General features: G+C 37.1%; 1 protein-coding gene across 12 annotated transcripts in view; it reads left to right on the top strand.

The window, feature by feature from the left end:
- The window catches only part of PPFIA2 (PTPRF interacting protein alpha 2), a 355,332-nt gene that overhangs the window by 101,224 nt on the left and 236,493 nt on the right, over positions 1 to 17,615 (top strand). For 3 of the 12 annotated variants that reach the window (XM_052774391.1, XM_052774392.1, XM_052774393.1), the window contains exon 1: positions 14,570 to 14,975. The exons of the other annotated variants lie outside the window; for them this stretch is intronic. In XM_052774391.1, coding sequence (XP_052630351.1) covers positions 14,895 to 14,975 — 81 coding nt within the window. In that variant the 5' untranslated portion in view covers positions 14,570 to 14,894. Of the gene's footprint in view, positions 1 to 14,569; positions 14,976 to 17,615 lie in introns of those variants that run through there. 12 annotated transcript variants of the gene reach the window in all.

Raw genomic sequence — 17,615 nt, forward strand, 5'->3', positions numbered from 1 at the left:
TGAGTTCTGACATCTGATTACAAGACACACGTAAACCTTGTGCAATGGTTGTTTTTGCATCTTTTTACATTTGGCTTTTCTTGTGGGTTCTTTGCAAACAGGGTTTCCCTTTAAAAGGAAACAATCTTCTATTATCTTTTTAATTTGTATCCTTTCCTGCTTTATCTTCTCATTTCTGAAGATTAGTAGGTGTCCTGGTTTCAGCTGGGATAGAGTTAACTGTCTTCCTAGTAGCTGGTACGGTGCTATGTTTTGAGTTCAGTATGCGAAGAATGTTGAGAACACTGATGTTTTCAGTTGTTGCTCAGTAGTGTTTAGACTAAAGTCAAGGATTTTTCAGCTTCTCATGCTCAGCCAGCAAGAAAGCTGGAGGGGCACAAGAAGTTGGCACAGGACACAGCCAGCGCACCTGACCCAAACTGGCCAACGGGGTATTCCATACCATGGGACGTCCCATCTAGTATAGGAACTGGGAAGTGGGGACGGGGAATCGCCGCTGGGGGACTAGCTGGGTGTCGGTCGGCGGGTGGTGAGCAATTGCACTGCGCATCATTTGTACATTCCAATCCTTTCATTATTACTGTTGTCATTTTATTAGTGTTATCATTATCATTATTAGTTTCTTCTGTTCTATTAAACCGTTCTTATCTCAACCCACGGGTTTTGCTTCTTTTCCTGATTTTCTCCCCCATCCCACTGGGTGCGGGGGAGTGAGTGAGCAGCTGCATGGTGTTTAGTTGCTGGCTGGGGTTAAACCATGACAGTAGGTGTATTGGCTTTGTGTGGCAAGGTTTTGGTAGCTGGGGGGGTTACAGGGGTGGCTTCTGTAAGAAGCTGCTGGAAGCTTCCCCTGTGTTCGAGAGAGCCAATACCAGCCGGCTCTAAGACGGACCCGCCACCGGCCAAGGCCGAGCCAATCAGCGATAGTGGTAACGCCTCTGTGATAACATTTTTAAGAAGGGAAAAGAAGTTGGGACAGACGGAAAATGGCAGCCGGAGAGAGGAGTGAGAACATGTAAGAGAAACAACCCTGCAGACACCCAGGTCAGTGCAGAAGGAGGGGGAGGAGGTGCTCCAGGCACCGGAGCAGAGATTCCCCTGCAGCCTGTGGCGAAGACCACGGTGAGGCAGGCTGTCCCCCTGCAGCCCAGGAAGGTCCATGGTGGAGCAGATCTCCACCTGCAGCCCGGGGAGGACCCCACGCCGGAGCAGGTGGGTTCCCAAAGGAGGCTGTGACCCCGTGGGAACCCTGCACTGGAGCAGGCTCCTGGCAGGACCTGTGGATCTGTGGAGAGGAGCCCACGGAGCAGGTTTTCTGGCAGGACTTGTGACCCTGTGGGGGACCCACACTGGAGCAGTGTGCTCCTGAAGGACTGCATGCCGTGGAAAGGACCCATGCTGGAGCAGTTCGTGAAGAACTGCAGCCCGTGGGAAGGACCCACGTTGGAGAAGTTTGTGGAGGACTGTCTCCCGTGGGAGGGACCCCACGCTGGAGCAGGGGAAGAGTGTGATGAGTCCTCCCCCTGAGGAGGATGAAGCGGCAGAAAATAACGTGTGATGAACTGACCGTAAACCCCATCCCCGTCCCCCTGTGCTGCTGGGGGGTTGGTAGAGAATCCAAGAGTGAAGTTGTGCCCGGGAAGAAGGGAGGGGTGGAGGGAAGGTGTTCTGAGATTTGGTTTTATTTCTCATTACCCTACTCTGGTTGATTTGTAATAAATTGAGTTAATTTTCCCCAAGCTGAGTCTGTTTTGCCCGTGACGCTAATTGGTGAGTGATCTCTCCTATCCTTATCTTGACCCACAAGCTCTTTGTTATATTTTCTCTGCCCTGTCCAGCTGAGGGGGGGGAGTGATAGAATGGCTTTGGTGGGCACCTGGCATCCAGCCAGGGTCAACCCACCACAGTAGGATATATTAGTTTCTAAGTATTTCCTTGAAATACAAGATATTTTCTATGCTCTTGACAGCTCCCATGTAACTTGCATTGTATTGTTTTGGTTTGTTTTTTTCTCCTGCCCGTCTGTTAGGTTTTGTCCCTTTGCATTTTTAGTATTTCTGTTATGTTTCTCAAAGTATTCTTTAACTGTGCTGTACACATTATGTGCTTTGTGCTTTCATTTGAGATTTCTGTGTGTGTTTCTCCTTGTTTGCTGCTTGTGGTAAACTCGGGCCTGAATCTTGAGTCACCTTTCATGTGCTGTTTCATTATTAACTGTGGAGATTCTTCCAAATATTCTACATGGATAAGCATATCAAAACCGGTAAAATTTTGACAACTTATGTTTCCCCATTCTCTCAGACTTTATTTCAGACTATGTGCACTCTGTATTCAGGAAATATGATTGCAATATGTCTAGATAATATAACTTGTGCCAAGTTTGTTCTAGATGACTTGCATATAAAGAGCCTTGAAGACTTGGCAGCACAGCTGCCAGGAGTCAATGATCTTCTATAGACAATACAGGCAGAGCACATGCTGGTTTACATCAACAGCTAGGGATAACTGAGTGAAATGAATTAAAGGTATCCATCATCTATGTGGTACCAGTCTGCATTCTCCCCCAGTTACAATGTCATATTCTTCAGTCAAAAATGCAACTACTGCACGGCATCCAGTATGGTTTATCTTCACTGAAATTTTAGAAATAGTTGATTAATATTAATCATTCATATCCTATCTTTAAATATGAACCTAAACTCCAAATAATTTTCAACAGCAAGACTGGAAATGCATGAAATCTTTTATTATGTGCTATAACTTTAAACCTTCTGGAAAGGCTTGGCATGTTTATATGCTAGTAAATCAAACAGTACTGGGAAATGTTCCTAGATGGTCGAACACAATCATCTGTAGTAGTTATCTATTGGCCCAGACCCTGGCACACTTTTCATTCACACTAATTTACGCTTTTTCCAGACAATTGCTAGTATGGTGTGGGAATAGGACTGTTGCAGGGACTATTCCCAGTAAGCAGTTTGCATGCAGCCTCTTTGGACAATTCAGTGTCGACTAGCATATTGGTGTACTCTTCTGTGCCAGTTGGCCACAACGACTGGGAACTTTCCCAAGCACTTTTAGTTTACTCCTATAAATACAGCTTTCCTTTCCCCTCTAATGGTGTCACAGCCTCCATGCCAACTCTGCTACCTCTTCTGTTTTAGCTTTGACAGGTTATGCCTGCCTCTTTCTTGCCCCCTTAATGTCTCCAGCAACTCAGATTAGCAACTCCAGAGATGGGCAGTAAAAGTGAATGTTTGGGATGGGATTGCTTAGGAGGATGATCTTTGTCTAAACTGAAACTAGAAACAACAGAGCTGAAAAAGAGTCTGTAAAAGGGTATCCATGAAACAGATTTCTGCTTTTTGAAAGTTATCGGTAAAAGTAAAAGCTTATGTTTAGCCCTCATGGAAAGGGATGATTTTTAACCACAGTGCTTGATATAACATGCCATTTTTAATTTAACTAGAGCATTCAGCATTCCACGACGGACATTTTTTTCTCGAATAACTGTTTACCATTTTACCTTTTAGATTCATTAACTGCAAAAATGAAATTTCAGAAATTAGGAAGATTTTTTTCAAGGTTCTTGTAAAGCAAATTAAGAGTTCACTGGTTAATTCAATATGTGAACAGTTCAAAGACATATGAAGTAATAAAATACCTTGTTTAGCTTGAACAGAAACCCAGTTCATCTGTTCAGATATTATGAGGCGGAGTGTATGTAATGGAAAATTATGGGGAGATAATCATGAATGAGTCATTTGAAATTTTTAAAAAATAAAATCACAAGTTTTATTTAAATTGTTGACTCATCTGTGTTTTGTTTTCCCAACTGTTCTATCTTGCTTGTCTGTCAAATCATGCCCATGGTCATCTTATTTTTTTCAGTTAAACAGAAAGTGCAAATGTTGAAAACCGTTCTGCCATTTAGTGAAATCTTTCTTGGTCAGTGTCCGAAAGCTTTGAGTTACAATTTGTATTTGTGCTTGTCTAAATTGGTTCATATGCCACCTGTTTATTCTGAGATGTAATGTTGTTCAATCTTAGCAAACCACAGTAAACTGCAATTTCAGTGCCATTTTCCATGCACCAGCTAGAAGGTTTGGAGTCTTGGTAAATGAATGGAAGTAGGAGTAAGATAAAATGTTTCCTTCTGATTTCCATCTGGATGTGCAGTGAAGGAGCAAGATGTATTCTGTCATGGTAAGCTGCTATCTGGAGATATAGAGACAGATAGTGAAAATGATTAGGGGTAAGAAAGAATTTTTAAGTGAAGAGAGGGTGTCAGGATTAGCACTGATTGGTTAAAGGAGAAATAAACCAGGACCTATTTATATAAAATGTAAGTGCTATAGAGGAGCTGCACCAAATGTATCTATTTATTTTCTTAATGGAGTAGAGGCCAGTGGATGAAGTTGAAAGATAAAAAATTTAAAACTGATGAAGTCAAACAAATGGTATTCTGTGTATAATATTTCTATGGGTGTCTTTCCCATAAGGTACTGCTGAGAATACGTACTATGTCAGACTCAGGAAAGGATTAAACTTTTGTATGGATAATGCAGTCTAAATCTGTGGTTGGCTTATGCCATTTTTTTTTTCCACATGAAAATTCTTCCTAATGCACTTCAATTAGGAAAATTTTCTACATGACAAATACTCTGATTTTACTGTTCTATTAGCCATAGGTGCATATATTTTATATACATCTTAAGTTCATTATATATCTGGTGCTCCACAATTTTTAAGGATTTCCTATGCCACCTTAAGAACATATTAATTAACACTGCCACTACTTGACACTTAACAAAAATTAAAGCTGCTTGATACTATATGAAATTCTAAACAAAATTCTGAGCTTTGAATCGTAATAAATGTGTGTTGTATCCATTTAATGTACATAAGAGACATGTTCATGCTGCAGTGAACATGAAATAAGCACAGGTATGGTACCAAGAATTAGGAACTGTCTGGCCTGAGGTTGCTATGTTATTTAACCTTGTTGATGTGATTTAATTTGTTTGTGTCACAATATCTCCTTTTATAAAATGTGAGTAATTTTGCAGTTAATTTTACCGTGCGCCATAATTTTCTGTATCTTAGTCTGGGATGTTAATCTTGCATGTGATGATTATAACAGCAGACTGAATCTGGATGTGGCTGTGAATTTGTTGCTGTGGATGTTGCTTTTCACATCATTTGTTTTAGGAAAGTACGAAAAGCCATTTTCAGGTTTGTGTGGTTTTGTTTTTGTTTCACATAGTTGTAGGAATAGTTATTTCTAATAGTAAATTTCCCTCAGGTGTACTTAAATCAGTGGTGGGGTTTTTTGTCCTTGATTATAATATTTTCTTGTCATATTTTGATGATTTGTTTAACATTCAGTTCAGGCTCCCAGGGTAGGATTCACTGCACCTAACTTCAGACATCTACAGTGTAGGCATTTCTGTCTTTACTGCCTCCCACCTCTGTGGTGTGATTCATCTCAAACTAAAATAGACATCTAAAATAGGTCAGAAGCAGTGCCCCTTGAAAGTGCGTGTCTTTACTGACTTTAAAGGGAGCCTGTGTTAACACACAGAGGCGCTGGTGCTTACGCTGCAAATAAAGCCCACCAGAAGACGCTGGTGTTCATTCCTGCCATTGCTTTCTTGAAAGAAAGAAATGGAAAAGCTACCTTATATACATTGGCGAGGAGCTTTCAGTGTGGGGATGTAGTCCTTGCTCAATAGCAGCCACAGAATTCTCAGCTTCCCACCTGGTATCACTCCACCTGAGGCTCTCTGTCCATGAATAATGCTCTTCTTTTGATCTAACATCTTTATAGACTTACCACTAAGCTCTCAGCATTTTCAAAATGAGCTGTGAGTGCAGAACATGAGGCAGTAGTCATCTGCTACTGTGCAGAAGGGACAAGATGTTGTTTAAAGATGAGAGCAGTACTGTGTCTGTATCCCAGTGTTTAATTTAGGTTTGACTACGTTTGTATGCTTTTGTCAAGTAGCTATTTTTCCTGACCATCCAGTCCAAGTGTACGTTTCTAGATCGTGATCTTTAATAACGACAGTTCTTTCTTCAGTTAATATTGGCACACACATTTGTTAATTATCGATCCACCTTCATCTCAATTTTCTAGCTAGAGATATAGATTAAGACATAAGAATGTTAAGAACATATATATTACACTGCTTATAAGTTTATGGCACTTTTTAGATGTATGGCAAGATAAATCGTGAATAATGCTGCTTAGTCACTTGCATGATGAATATTGAAGGGAAATTTTTTTTCCCTTTATATGTCATCCAGACTGAATGCAGAAAGGAAATAAAAAACACTTTTATTTTTCCTATGTCCTATAAATACTGTCTTACTTACTTAATATCCTATCCTCATTTTTATTTCAAAACATGTTTAATAAAGAATAAAGGTGGCTATTGTGAAGATTAAGACATAGAAAGTCCTTTTTCGGGATTTAGCATGTTTGAAGCTAGTCAGCCTAAAAGTTAGGAAAGTGTTGTTTTATATTGTTGACTTTTAACTTTTCTTTCAGAATTTTCAGAAAATAAATAGGATAATTGAAAATCAACATTAAATCGGCATTAACAAGCACAGCATATTCTATGATTGCCCAAGTCTGAATTACGAAGGAAATAAAAATAAAAAAAAAAAATTAGTTTTATTTGAATTTACGTTTCCTAGCACTGGAAAAGTATCTTTCAACTGCATTTGTATATCATAATTTTCTTCCCAGAAAAATGCAACATTTGCTTCTACTTAATAGGTATGCAGTTGCTGGATAGTTCCCCTTGTAAGGGGAAAAGAAAGTCTGCTGAGTCAAGAGCTGGAACAGCCATTTGCCCTCAGGACAGTATTGACTGTTTTGTTTTATAATCCCATATATTTTTTGTGTTGGAAAGATGATTTTAGACAGTATCAGTACACAAACACTCCCACTGCACTTTTGAAAAGGAAAATGGCATCAAGAGGTTAAGGACAAGTGCAGAAGAAACAGGATACATTTTTAGAAGAGACACTGTTTCTGTTTTCTACCATGACCACTTACCTTTATAAGGCTGTATGTGTGACAGTGAAGAGATGTGCACTATAGCAAAGTCTTGGAAGTCTTTTCAAGCTAATATGTTATTACTGATTTGTGGTATGTACTTAAAGAAAAAAAGTGTTAGAAGGTTTGATTGCTTGTCTTTAGCTATAAATGGGAATTTTGCATCATCTGTAGCAGACTACATTTTGTGAATAGAGTTGGAGCAACAGGTCTGACATTTTCAAATTAGCTCAGTCACTCCAAGTACCTGGCCTGTTATGTGTACAACAGTGAGACCTGATGCTCAAAATGGCATCAGCATCATGTAACAGCATCAGCAGGGCTGAAGCGACTTAGAGAGGCTATTCAAAGACTGAGCATCCTTGAAAATTAGATGAAGATGTCTTCAATTAAACAACCAAATTAATTACTGCTTTTGGAAGTATGACTGTAAATATTGTTCCCTTTAACAGTCCTTTAGCAGATTCCAATTCCAAGGGTTGTAATCCCACTCAGAATCATTGCTATAGTTAGCTTCAGGACTGAAAAGCTACTAGGGTAACTCTACTTCTGAGAATTTTATTAGAATATCAGTAATATTTCAATTCTTGCACAATGTGAAAGAAGGCATGATTATGCAGTTTTATGGTTTTATTCTGGTTATTCGTGTTTCTCCAGTTTATGTTCATTTAATTTGGAAATATGTTCACTGACACTCTGGAAAAACTATGAAATTTTAATCGAGAAAGAAAACAAACAGACCTCCTTTTGCAAAGGCCTACTGATATACTCACTCAAGTGAGTATTCCCAGTTCCCGTGTAAAGTATGGGACTAATCAGTTGTGAATTTTAGCTTTTGATTCAAGTCTTTAAGTTCTTACTCAAAGGACCCGTTTAGCAACTTGCATCACTCATTAAGATGAAAGATGTTTGCCAGATGGAGCAGAAATAGAAATAAATGACGAAGACAATTGCCTTGGCACAACCTTTCCTGAGAGCCTTTATCTTCTAGCTATAATTCTGCTACTCATTTTCATTAATAGTTTACTACTTGTGGAACAGAATACTTCTCAGTGTATGTAAGGACTGCAGAATCAGTATAAAATAAATGCATAGAATGAAAATGAATAAAATAGTACCGTTAGGAAGAAAAAATATTTTTTTAAGAAGGAGAGGCAGGTTAAAGAGGATATCTATTCATAGTGAGCTGTGCTAAGTTGTAGTGCTTGAACACATTATCTCAAATTTGTATGTTCTTTTGTTTTCCATCATAGGCCCTTACCCTATTTTTAACCTCATGATGAGGCACATAATGTAAGATGTTCACTTAAAATGAAAAAGCCTCTCTGCTGAGGATGATACTTAGGTAATGTATTATCAATGATAATCATCTCTTACGTTCTTTCATAATTTCTCTCATCCTTAATGTACTGTGATCCTTTGCAGTAATTTACGTGATTTAGATTCTACATTTACTGGTAAGAAACGACTTTTATTTTCCCAAGTACAGTGATACCACTGTGTATAATGTTACAATATAAACAACTTCAAAGGATGTAAATAACGAAAGTGATACCTAAGTGATATAATGCAGGGTGAAATAACAAGCTGACTGTTTTCATTATTTCTTTGCTACCATCTGGGATCACATTATTTTGGAGGTTTTGGTCTTGACTCGTCAAGAGTTAATGTTAGATTTGGCTGGAATTTTATTAAAAATACTTACAAATGCAGTCAGTGCTATGATTCTACATTAAAAAGTATCTTTAATTCCGAAGAGCCTCTAGACTTTTTCATGAAATATGTAGTTATGCCACAAACCAGAAATGCAGTCATTCCTGGCATCAAAAGTGAATGGCAGAGGACACAGGTTGTGTACTAAATATAGTTTAGTATCTGTGCTTTTGGCAGTTGAAGCCCAACAGTTGTAGAGAAAAGTATGTATCTTTACAAATCAGGTAAGATACAAGTTAGAGGAACAGAGAGAAATCTTCCCTCAATTTTTTGTTGTTCTGTTTCATTACACATTCTCCCAACTCTGCCATCCTTTCCTCCTTTAACTCTCACATTATGCTCAATGTCCAGAACACTTCTCTATATTCAAGCATTATGTTTTAATTCAGTTTCTTTTTTAGATTCACTCAGTGAGTCACTGTCATCAATACCTAACTTAAAAATAGATAAAAACAGTGTTTATATGAGGTTCATTTCAGTTACCTAATAAGCTTCTGTGTACAATATTGATTTACTGATGGTCAAGTTACATAGAGGAAACATAGATCCAGTGCTGAGAAGGTGAAGTGTTTCAGGAAAAACAGAATGATACTTTGGATATTTCATCCCAGCTTTGTTGAACCATGCAGAAAGGGAGTCAGATATAGAACTATTTAATCAGTAAGTCTTGAGAGTGTGAGAATTAATTTCTCACACCTGTGATGACCAGAATCTTGTAGGCCACTGCTGCACAAAAGTCCTAGCTGTGGTCAACAATTGCCTGTCCAGAACGTATAAAAGGAAGAGAAATTTTGCTTCTACCCACGCAAACAAATTGCAAAATCAAGCATTGTCTTTTGGACTTATTTGTGTTGTGGTTGCATTTGATGATTGTTGATTATGGACTGCATACTTGATAGGTTGTAGAAAATGTATTCTGGATTAGTTCCTGTATTCATAAACTCACTTAGATGTTGAATCAGTGATTTTAATTTTATTGACCTTTTATAGCATAGAGATAGTTAGCATTAGAAAAATGAATTCTGAAGTTTGCCATTTAAGAGAGAAGTGGTTACGAAAGTTTGAAGTTGATTAGTTGATGTTGACTTTGTTTTTTCAAAATAATTGCAATACTTGGTAAAATGTCCCAGTATATACAAAAAAGCAAGGGTACTTCAAAAAGGAATTACATTAATTTCTGCATTTCCTCTGAAAGCTTCAGTCATTGTTCTTGTGGTTGAAAGGGAAGCCATTGTACAGAATACACCTGTTGGGACATGTTTTATCCTTTACTATTGCTGACATATGGTTTATACAGCTAACAGAAGACATCTGTTCTGCCATGTACTTGCCTTCATAGGTTACACAAATGCTTATGTCTGAGGTTAAAATAGGGCTTATAAGTGCATACTGACTTGGTACCAGCACTTACTCTTGTAAGACATGATTCCCTGTACAAGCATTGGTATTTGTATATTCAAGATACAAAGCAACAAAGAACAATGATGGAAAATGTTGATAATCAGCTCTTAATTACAGAAACAGAATGAATAACAGGCTTTACTTATCAATAAGATAAGCTGATCTATTTCTACAATTCTTCCATGCTAAAAGGTTTTTCTGTTTGTACCAGAAGGCTGAAAGGGAGCAAAAACTTCGTTGTACTATGTTTCATTTTCCTTAATTCTCCCTCCCACTTTGCCTTCTGGGAGCTATACCAGCTGGGAAAGGTTAGTTTCTGACACTTGGTATGTATTAGTTTTATACATTCTTTAAAATATATTCATTTGCCAGTTAATATGTTTTTGTGTTGCTTTTTTTGATGGAAAAAATGGAAATACTTCTGGTGTAGAACTTCATTAAATGAGCTAAAAGGAATTGTAAATTAATTTGGATATGGAGAACAATTGGATGTGATGTGTGACTTTATGAAGATATTCATTGCAATTTGATATGCAATTTGAATGTCTTTTTTTCTGAACTGTGGTAAAGGTTTAACATCATTTCAGCCATTAATAGTTGGAGATCTGAACTCTTCAAACATCAACAGTTTTCAGTTTAAAGCAAATTCAGGGAATTTTAGCCAGATGAGTAATATATCATATGATACTCCCTCTATATTGATGTCCACAACAGCAGATATTAAAGAAACATCAATTCAAGTACAGTATTGTAGATTTTGGAAGCTTAGTAGGATTTCTGTGAGCCTGTGAAGTAAAAGTGATGTGGTCTAGGTTTAATATGAAAGCACTCTAATATTCTGAAAATCACACACTCATTGCTCCTGGAGGAAGGCATGTTTCTTTAACATGGTTTTTCCTGACAGAGACAGAAATGAGAACAGCATGTGATATAAAGTCCGTGTTTCTGGATAATTACGCACCTAATTTAATAAGAGCTGGTGATTTAAATCTTAACTCAAAACATCTGCTTTTCTATTGCACTACATATTCTGAAGAGAAACTATATCACACAAGCACTAGCATATTAAAAAGCTAAGTGTGTTTGTCAATTTAAAAAAGTGCATCTTGTCTCTGCAGTCAGAGATACAAGTTTTTGTATTAGTGTCCCTGAATTTTCAAAGTACTTCACATAATCGTCTTATATATATATATATTCCTTCTTTTTCGTTGGGTAACTTACTGGTTTTTTAATACATATATATCTCTCTACATATCTACATATATCAACATATATATACATTTTTGTATCTACTATAAAAAATAGTAGGCCACTCATCAAAAAACCCATGAGTTTTTTCAAAAATTATACCACACTGAAAGTTTTGGAGAGGGTTATCTATTTAAAATGCAAAGTCAATGTAACACACATAATATAGATTCAGAGCTTGGTAACTCATACATTCAAAAGTAATTGGAAATAAAGCCATCTCCGGAGCATTGCCACATCTCATACTTTTAAACATGTAGGATTTATTTTCTTTTCATACAGACTTTTTTTCCTCCACTACAACTCTTTCACTTCATGGGGTAATTAAATCATTCATTGGAAGACTCACTGAAGCAAGTATTTGAATTGGTACTACATCCTTTTTGAGCACTTCTACCACTGAGCTGTAGTCATGCTCTGTAGGTCTGCTTCTCCGTTTGTCCTGTTGGGTCTGTTCAGTTTCTTTTATTCTGTTCCACTTTCTGCTTGCTTTCAGGCTGTGTTGCTTGATACCCAGCTTAGTGGTTGTGGCATTCAGTTAGACATGGGAGACCTGGCATTCAGCTCCTTGTTCTGAGGAGATTGCTGAATGCCAGCTTTTGGGCTGCTGGCTTTTCTGAAATGCAACTGTCTCTCTCTGTAATTGTGAACACGCATTCTGCCACGCATCAGTTCATACTTTACTGAATTTACCTATACTCTGACTGATTCCTAGAGGAGGTTGGTTTCATGTTTTTTGGAAAAACACTGCTTTACGCAAATGTTTTCAAGCTGTTTAAGTGTTACATTGAAATTATGTTCTGATTCCATGAGGGTCCTGCAAGAACATGGTGTTGGCCTGTTTCACAGTGAGCTAAAAGAAAATTTATAGTCATTACTGGGGGCATTTTCACATGAGGTAAAAGTTAGTGGAGAGATAGAACAACAGTTCTAATGCCATGCCTTCTCTCCAGATCTATACTGATTAGCTAGGGAGATGTGTTTATTCGAACTTAAATGCAGGAAGAGGGGGTGTTGTTGGTTTTTTTTGTTATTATTGTTGTTGGTGGTTTTTTTCAATGCAAATTTCTTCACCTGAGTAGGAAAGCCAAAACAACAGATAAAAGAGCGGGAGCAGTATTTTGAAAAGCAGTAATTTTTTCAAAATAACGGGCAATAATAAGTCATGGCAGACAGTGATCCCAGTAAGAGCTCCCAGTCAAAGGCTGCAGCTAGATGTGCAGTACTTGAGGAACACATAGGGAACTAGCAAGTCAAAATACAGCAATGGTGTTATGATCATGGAGGGCATTATTGAGACTGTCACTAGAGCAGTTATGTTTAACTTTGGTATGGACCATTTCTTAAAGATGTTGACAATATTTTTTTAGGAATGAACTAGCTTAAGGTTTAGCAAATGCCAATATGGGAAGATGAACTCATTTTCTTATATCTCTGGTAGAAACGAGGATTAAAGAATTGTGAAAATTGAAGCAAGAGAAGTTCAACATAATAGGTACAGTTATTTAGCAGTGCAAGTAATTGTCTATTGGAGAAATGTACGTGGGATTTTGCACATGAATTCTTCAAACTATGCATTTGTTGAGGAGACTAAAAGGTAAATTTCCATCATCTTTCAGGGCAAACGACCTTAAGTGTACATAAAAGAAACTTTATTCATTGCACTGCGGGGAAATAGCACATGTTTGGTAGGTAGATTATAAAGAAGAAAGTATCAGCTCAGAATAAAAGGTTGTATATTCAAATTACCAACAATCTGATATCTTTCCTTTGATGAGTTGAGGGGCCCCTTTGCTAATACCACCATCTAGGTCTTCTGGAAGAGAACTCAAAGAGGGGAGAATAATCTGTAATCTGAAATCTAGGTCTCAAGAAAATGTTCCAGACAGTAGTTTTGCTTTGATTCAGTAAATGTTATAGAAGCAATATCGTGCTAATCATAAGAAATTGTTAGACACGACTAGGATCTAAGAGGATTTTTTCTCTTTGGCTTACAAAATATGATTATTGTGGTATGTGCCACACTGGCATACACATTTAGACGGACAGACATCTCTGCATCTATCCCAACTCCTTTCGTAGTCATTTTACTTTAGCTGTATTATCTTCAGTTGCTAAAAGCATTAAGATAAAACAGCATAAAAAACAGAGGCAGCCTGGCAACTCACCAGGCTTTTAGATTTTTGACAAGTTTCATTTTGAAAGTACCATTTCTTAAGTGGTTTCTCTGTCTCTCTTTTAAACCTTATGAATAAAATTCAGAGTGCTTGACAGAACGTGTAAAGTTAGTTTTCCAACCACTTTACATTTTTTACCCTTTACTGAAACACTACTTTTGAATTTTTGTAGATGGAACACTTATTTTTTGTTGCTAAAAGGTGTCAAGTTCTTTGAATATTACTTTCTTTAATGTCTTCATGTAGTTCAAGTGATCTGCATGTGAAGAAAAAATGCAATGAATGCTTTTTGGATGTTCGATGCAGGTGTTCACAAGTATTATTGACCTTAAAAAATAACTTTTAAAAAAGATATTGTGTACAGCTAATGAGCTAAGCTGTAGGTCTATAGCTTTGTGAAGCACAGTAAGGTTCAGAATAAAATTTCAACCTTATACTTAGTAATGTTAGGTAAACCTTTCCTAAAGAGAGATTCAGACTGAAGATGAGAAAAAAGAATTAGAAAAGAATGAGAAAAGAGAGGCTTATAATGTGTATTATACTTAAACTGACTGTAGCTCTCTAAACAGTCTCACAAATATTTATTTCCCACTATTTGCAGTCTGTAGTAGCACAAAAAAAATTACGGAATATAAAAAATATTAATTTGGAGAGTAATACACTGTTGCTTTTATCTAGACAAGGCAGTCAAAACAAAAAAAACACCTTCATGTTATTTAAAGCAAGTTGGTGTGTGTTAACATAGCTGTCAGCAACTGAAATGATAAAATTATCATTGTTATCAAATACAGCTATAAACTGAACACAAGGCATGCTTCAAGTTAGTCAGAAGAGGTCCTCTGTTTTTCACTGTGCACGCTTGCTTGAAATGGAACTGTGTGTTATTGGTTAACTGGGATGCTTAGCATAATCACTTTGCAAGGCTGTGGTGGAGGGAGGTGATTATCACTGAGAACAGATGGGCAGGTCCAAAGCATTGCCAGATTCTGCACAAGCTCCATGTGCTGTAGGTTCTAGCTCTCCTTTCTTCGGCATTTCTAATTTTTATTCATTGTGCATATTTTGAAGGGCTAGCTGAGCTAGAGGTCAGGGAGTGACGACCTTACAGTTTAGCTCACAGATGTAGGAGTGGGGAATTCAAAGCGCTGTCACTATACGTCTGAACGGATGGGGCAGACTGCATTTTGTACGATTGCCTCCCTAAATGTATGAAAGGATTTATCTCTGAGCTTAGCACTCTACTCTGCATCTGTAGCTCTCTGTGGATTGTATTGTGTGTGTGACCAGAAATGATATTCTTGGATATGAACACTGTCTCTGCCTCTCCTAAAGTGCATCCTCCTAATGGGACCCGGTTTTATACTTTTCAGGTAAGAGAACTCAACAAAACCGAAAGGATTTTTCTAGGTACTTAAACAATATGTAAACTTTGAGTAAGAGTAGCTAATAGGTTAAGAAGCTTATGTGTTAATTAGTTTTGTATTGGTAGGAGAAAATATGTAAGAAATCAATATCATTACAGTAAGTTTGCTGCCTCAAAAAAATCAGCATGTAAATTGTTCCTAAACAAACATAAAATTGCATTCACAATGATTTGCTATTGATTGTCTTTACCAATAATATTATCATGTTACAATTCATTAGTTTTATAGCTCCTTAGATAGACACACATTGTCCTTCTGTTTAGTTCAGATAAGCACTGTGTTGGCATTATCAGAAATTGCAAATTCATATTATACAAAAAAATATTTTTAAAACTTTGTATGTTGTACCTGTCTGGATTTTTTTATATTAAACCTGAATGTAGTTTCATGCTAGCTGATGCTTGATTTGATTCATGTGGATAGTAATCATACATGTGCAATTGATAGAACAGCAGAATCTATTGTCAGGTTTATTAAGGTTCTCAGTTTTAAGCCAAGTTTTGCCTCATTCAGGTAAATAAGCTTGTGTGCTTAGCTAAAGGTAAGAATTTATTATATGCTCTAATGTGCAAACCAGTCTAATTACAACCAGCTTTCAGTAGCATTTATTTAAAAGAAATCTTCAGTGCCTTGGCTCTGGAAAACTATGTAATCTTACATTAAGATTTAACAATAATAAAAAAACCCCACACCCCCCCTGCCCCAGCTGCTCCTTATAGCACTCCAGCCCTGCAGGGCAATTCAAACACTTCACTACTTAAAGTGGCAATAGCTTTTTCAGCTCAGCCTCTGATATAGTTAGTATTTAAATAACCTTCCCATTCCTGGTCGTGTAACGGTTTTGTCTTTTTGGTTACTTTATGCTATTGTAGAGTGATATCTTTAATATGTAATAAATCCTGTGTATGCTACCAGAGCAAACAATCTGAGGCAATTAAAAGTTGATCATAAAATGTGTGGCAAAATTCTTTAACAAAATACAGGTACCCCATTCTTTGGGTCCAATAACTGCATTTCATTCTTGTCTTCTTTTAATCCATTGTTTTTAATTGTACTGTCTTGCCCTTCTTACAGTGATGTCAAATGATAGTTGAGGGCTGTGCAGAAAGAGTGGCATCCTCCTAACAGTGATGATCTGCTGATCCTGGCAGTGATTCAGAGACATGAATGCCCCAGGCCTGTTCGTCTACAGCATGACTACTTTTTTCACACACTGACATCTAAATATTCTGTACAGCCTTCTGTAGCTATGCTCTTAAACGCAGTTCCTGACGTCAGGTGTTCTTTCTGAGTGTGTTGAGTTGGAAAAGTCACTAAAATTAGGATGCTTGGTTGTGATACCAAATTGACTATTATGTGGTACTTTATGAAAGTAAGCACTAACAATGAAGTATATAATTTTTTTACAGTCTGTATTGTTGCTACTAGCAATCTCTGTGATTACTGTAGACATTATCCCACATAAAAAAAATTCTCTTTTAAAAATTATTTCTTCCACTGATTTTTAAGCTGAGGGGACAATAGATAAAAGGGAAATATAACCGAATTTCCTGTTGCATTCTGGATACTTTAGTGAGCAATGTAGAGTTAAATGACCTTGGAATGTAAAGCTGCTAATTCAGGACAGTCTGTGTTCGTGTTCTAGAATGGCTTGGTGCTATCAGTGCTAAAAGAATCCCCCCAAAATTAAAAAAAAAAGTCAACGAAAGAAAGCCTGTATTTTCCTGTGCTGCCCTTTTAAAATTATTTTTTCTATGTATTTGTTTACATATGTGCAGTGTAAAGAAAGATATGTGAAGCAACTTTCAAGTTCTTGCCTTGGCTTCCTTTGTCATTCCTTGCTTCCTAGCTTCTGACCACCATGTTTGTGGTATCTTGTCTTTCCCTCTTGAGTTACTTCAGTCTTTGCTTACACATGTAATAGTTGCTGAGAAGGACTTTATATGACTCTTGTTAATTGTTCTGTTTTAAACTACTTTCACTGTTTGCTTTCTTACCTCTTCTGTTGTTTCTATATGTTACATTGTAATCTCTTTGTGACAGAGAATGTCTTTCATTTAAGTAGCTTGCAAAGTTATGGGACAGCTTAATGGTTCTTAATTTGAAATATATATGCTGGTATTTAACCTAAAGGTGTGTAAATAATCTTAGCAAAGCCAATGTCTGGCATATTTAAAACTGAACAATACAAAAATTGTGAGATGAGGGCCTGAACTCTGACTGGTGGAGGGTAATGAATGATTAAGCTACTGAATTAATTGTACATTGATGTAATGATTAAGCAGCTGAATTAATTATAGATTGATTCAAAACTGCAACATATTAATTATTTCAGCAACAAAAATGGTACTGAAAGAAGCACAAAGTGTGTGTGCAAGTTGTAACTTTATTATCAGCATTTCACTGATGTTCGTAGGAAATAAGACTGAATTGTCCTCTATGGGCCAAGGAATCGGACTGGCCATACAGGGATGCATCTAGCAGAGCACTTGGGCTGGGGAGAATCATAATTAGTGGATATCTCTACAAGTTTTTGAGCATTTATTAAGATCTTAATCAAATGCTTTGAATAGTATGCTTTAAAAT

This window comes from Harpia harpyja, chromosome 23 (assembly GCF_026419915.1).
Source record: "Harpia harpyja isolate bHarHar1 chromosome 23, bHarHar1 primary haplotype, whole genome shotgun sequence".
Lineage (NCBI taxonomy): Eukaryota > Metazoa > Chordata > Aves > Accipitriformes > Accipitridae > Harpia > Harpia harpyja.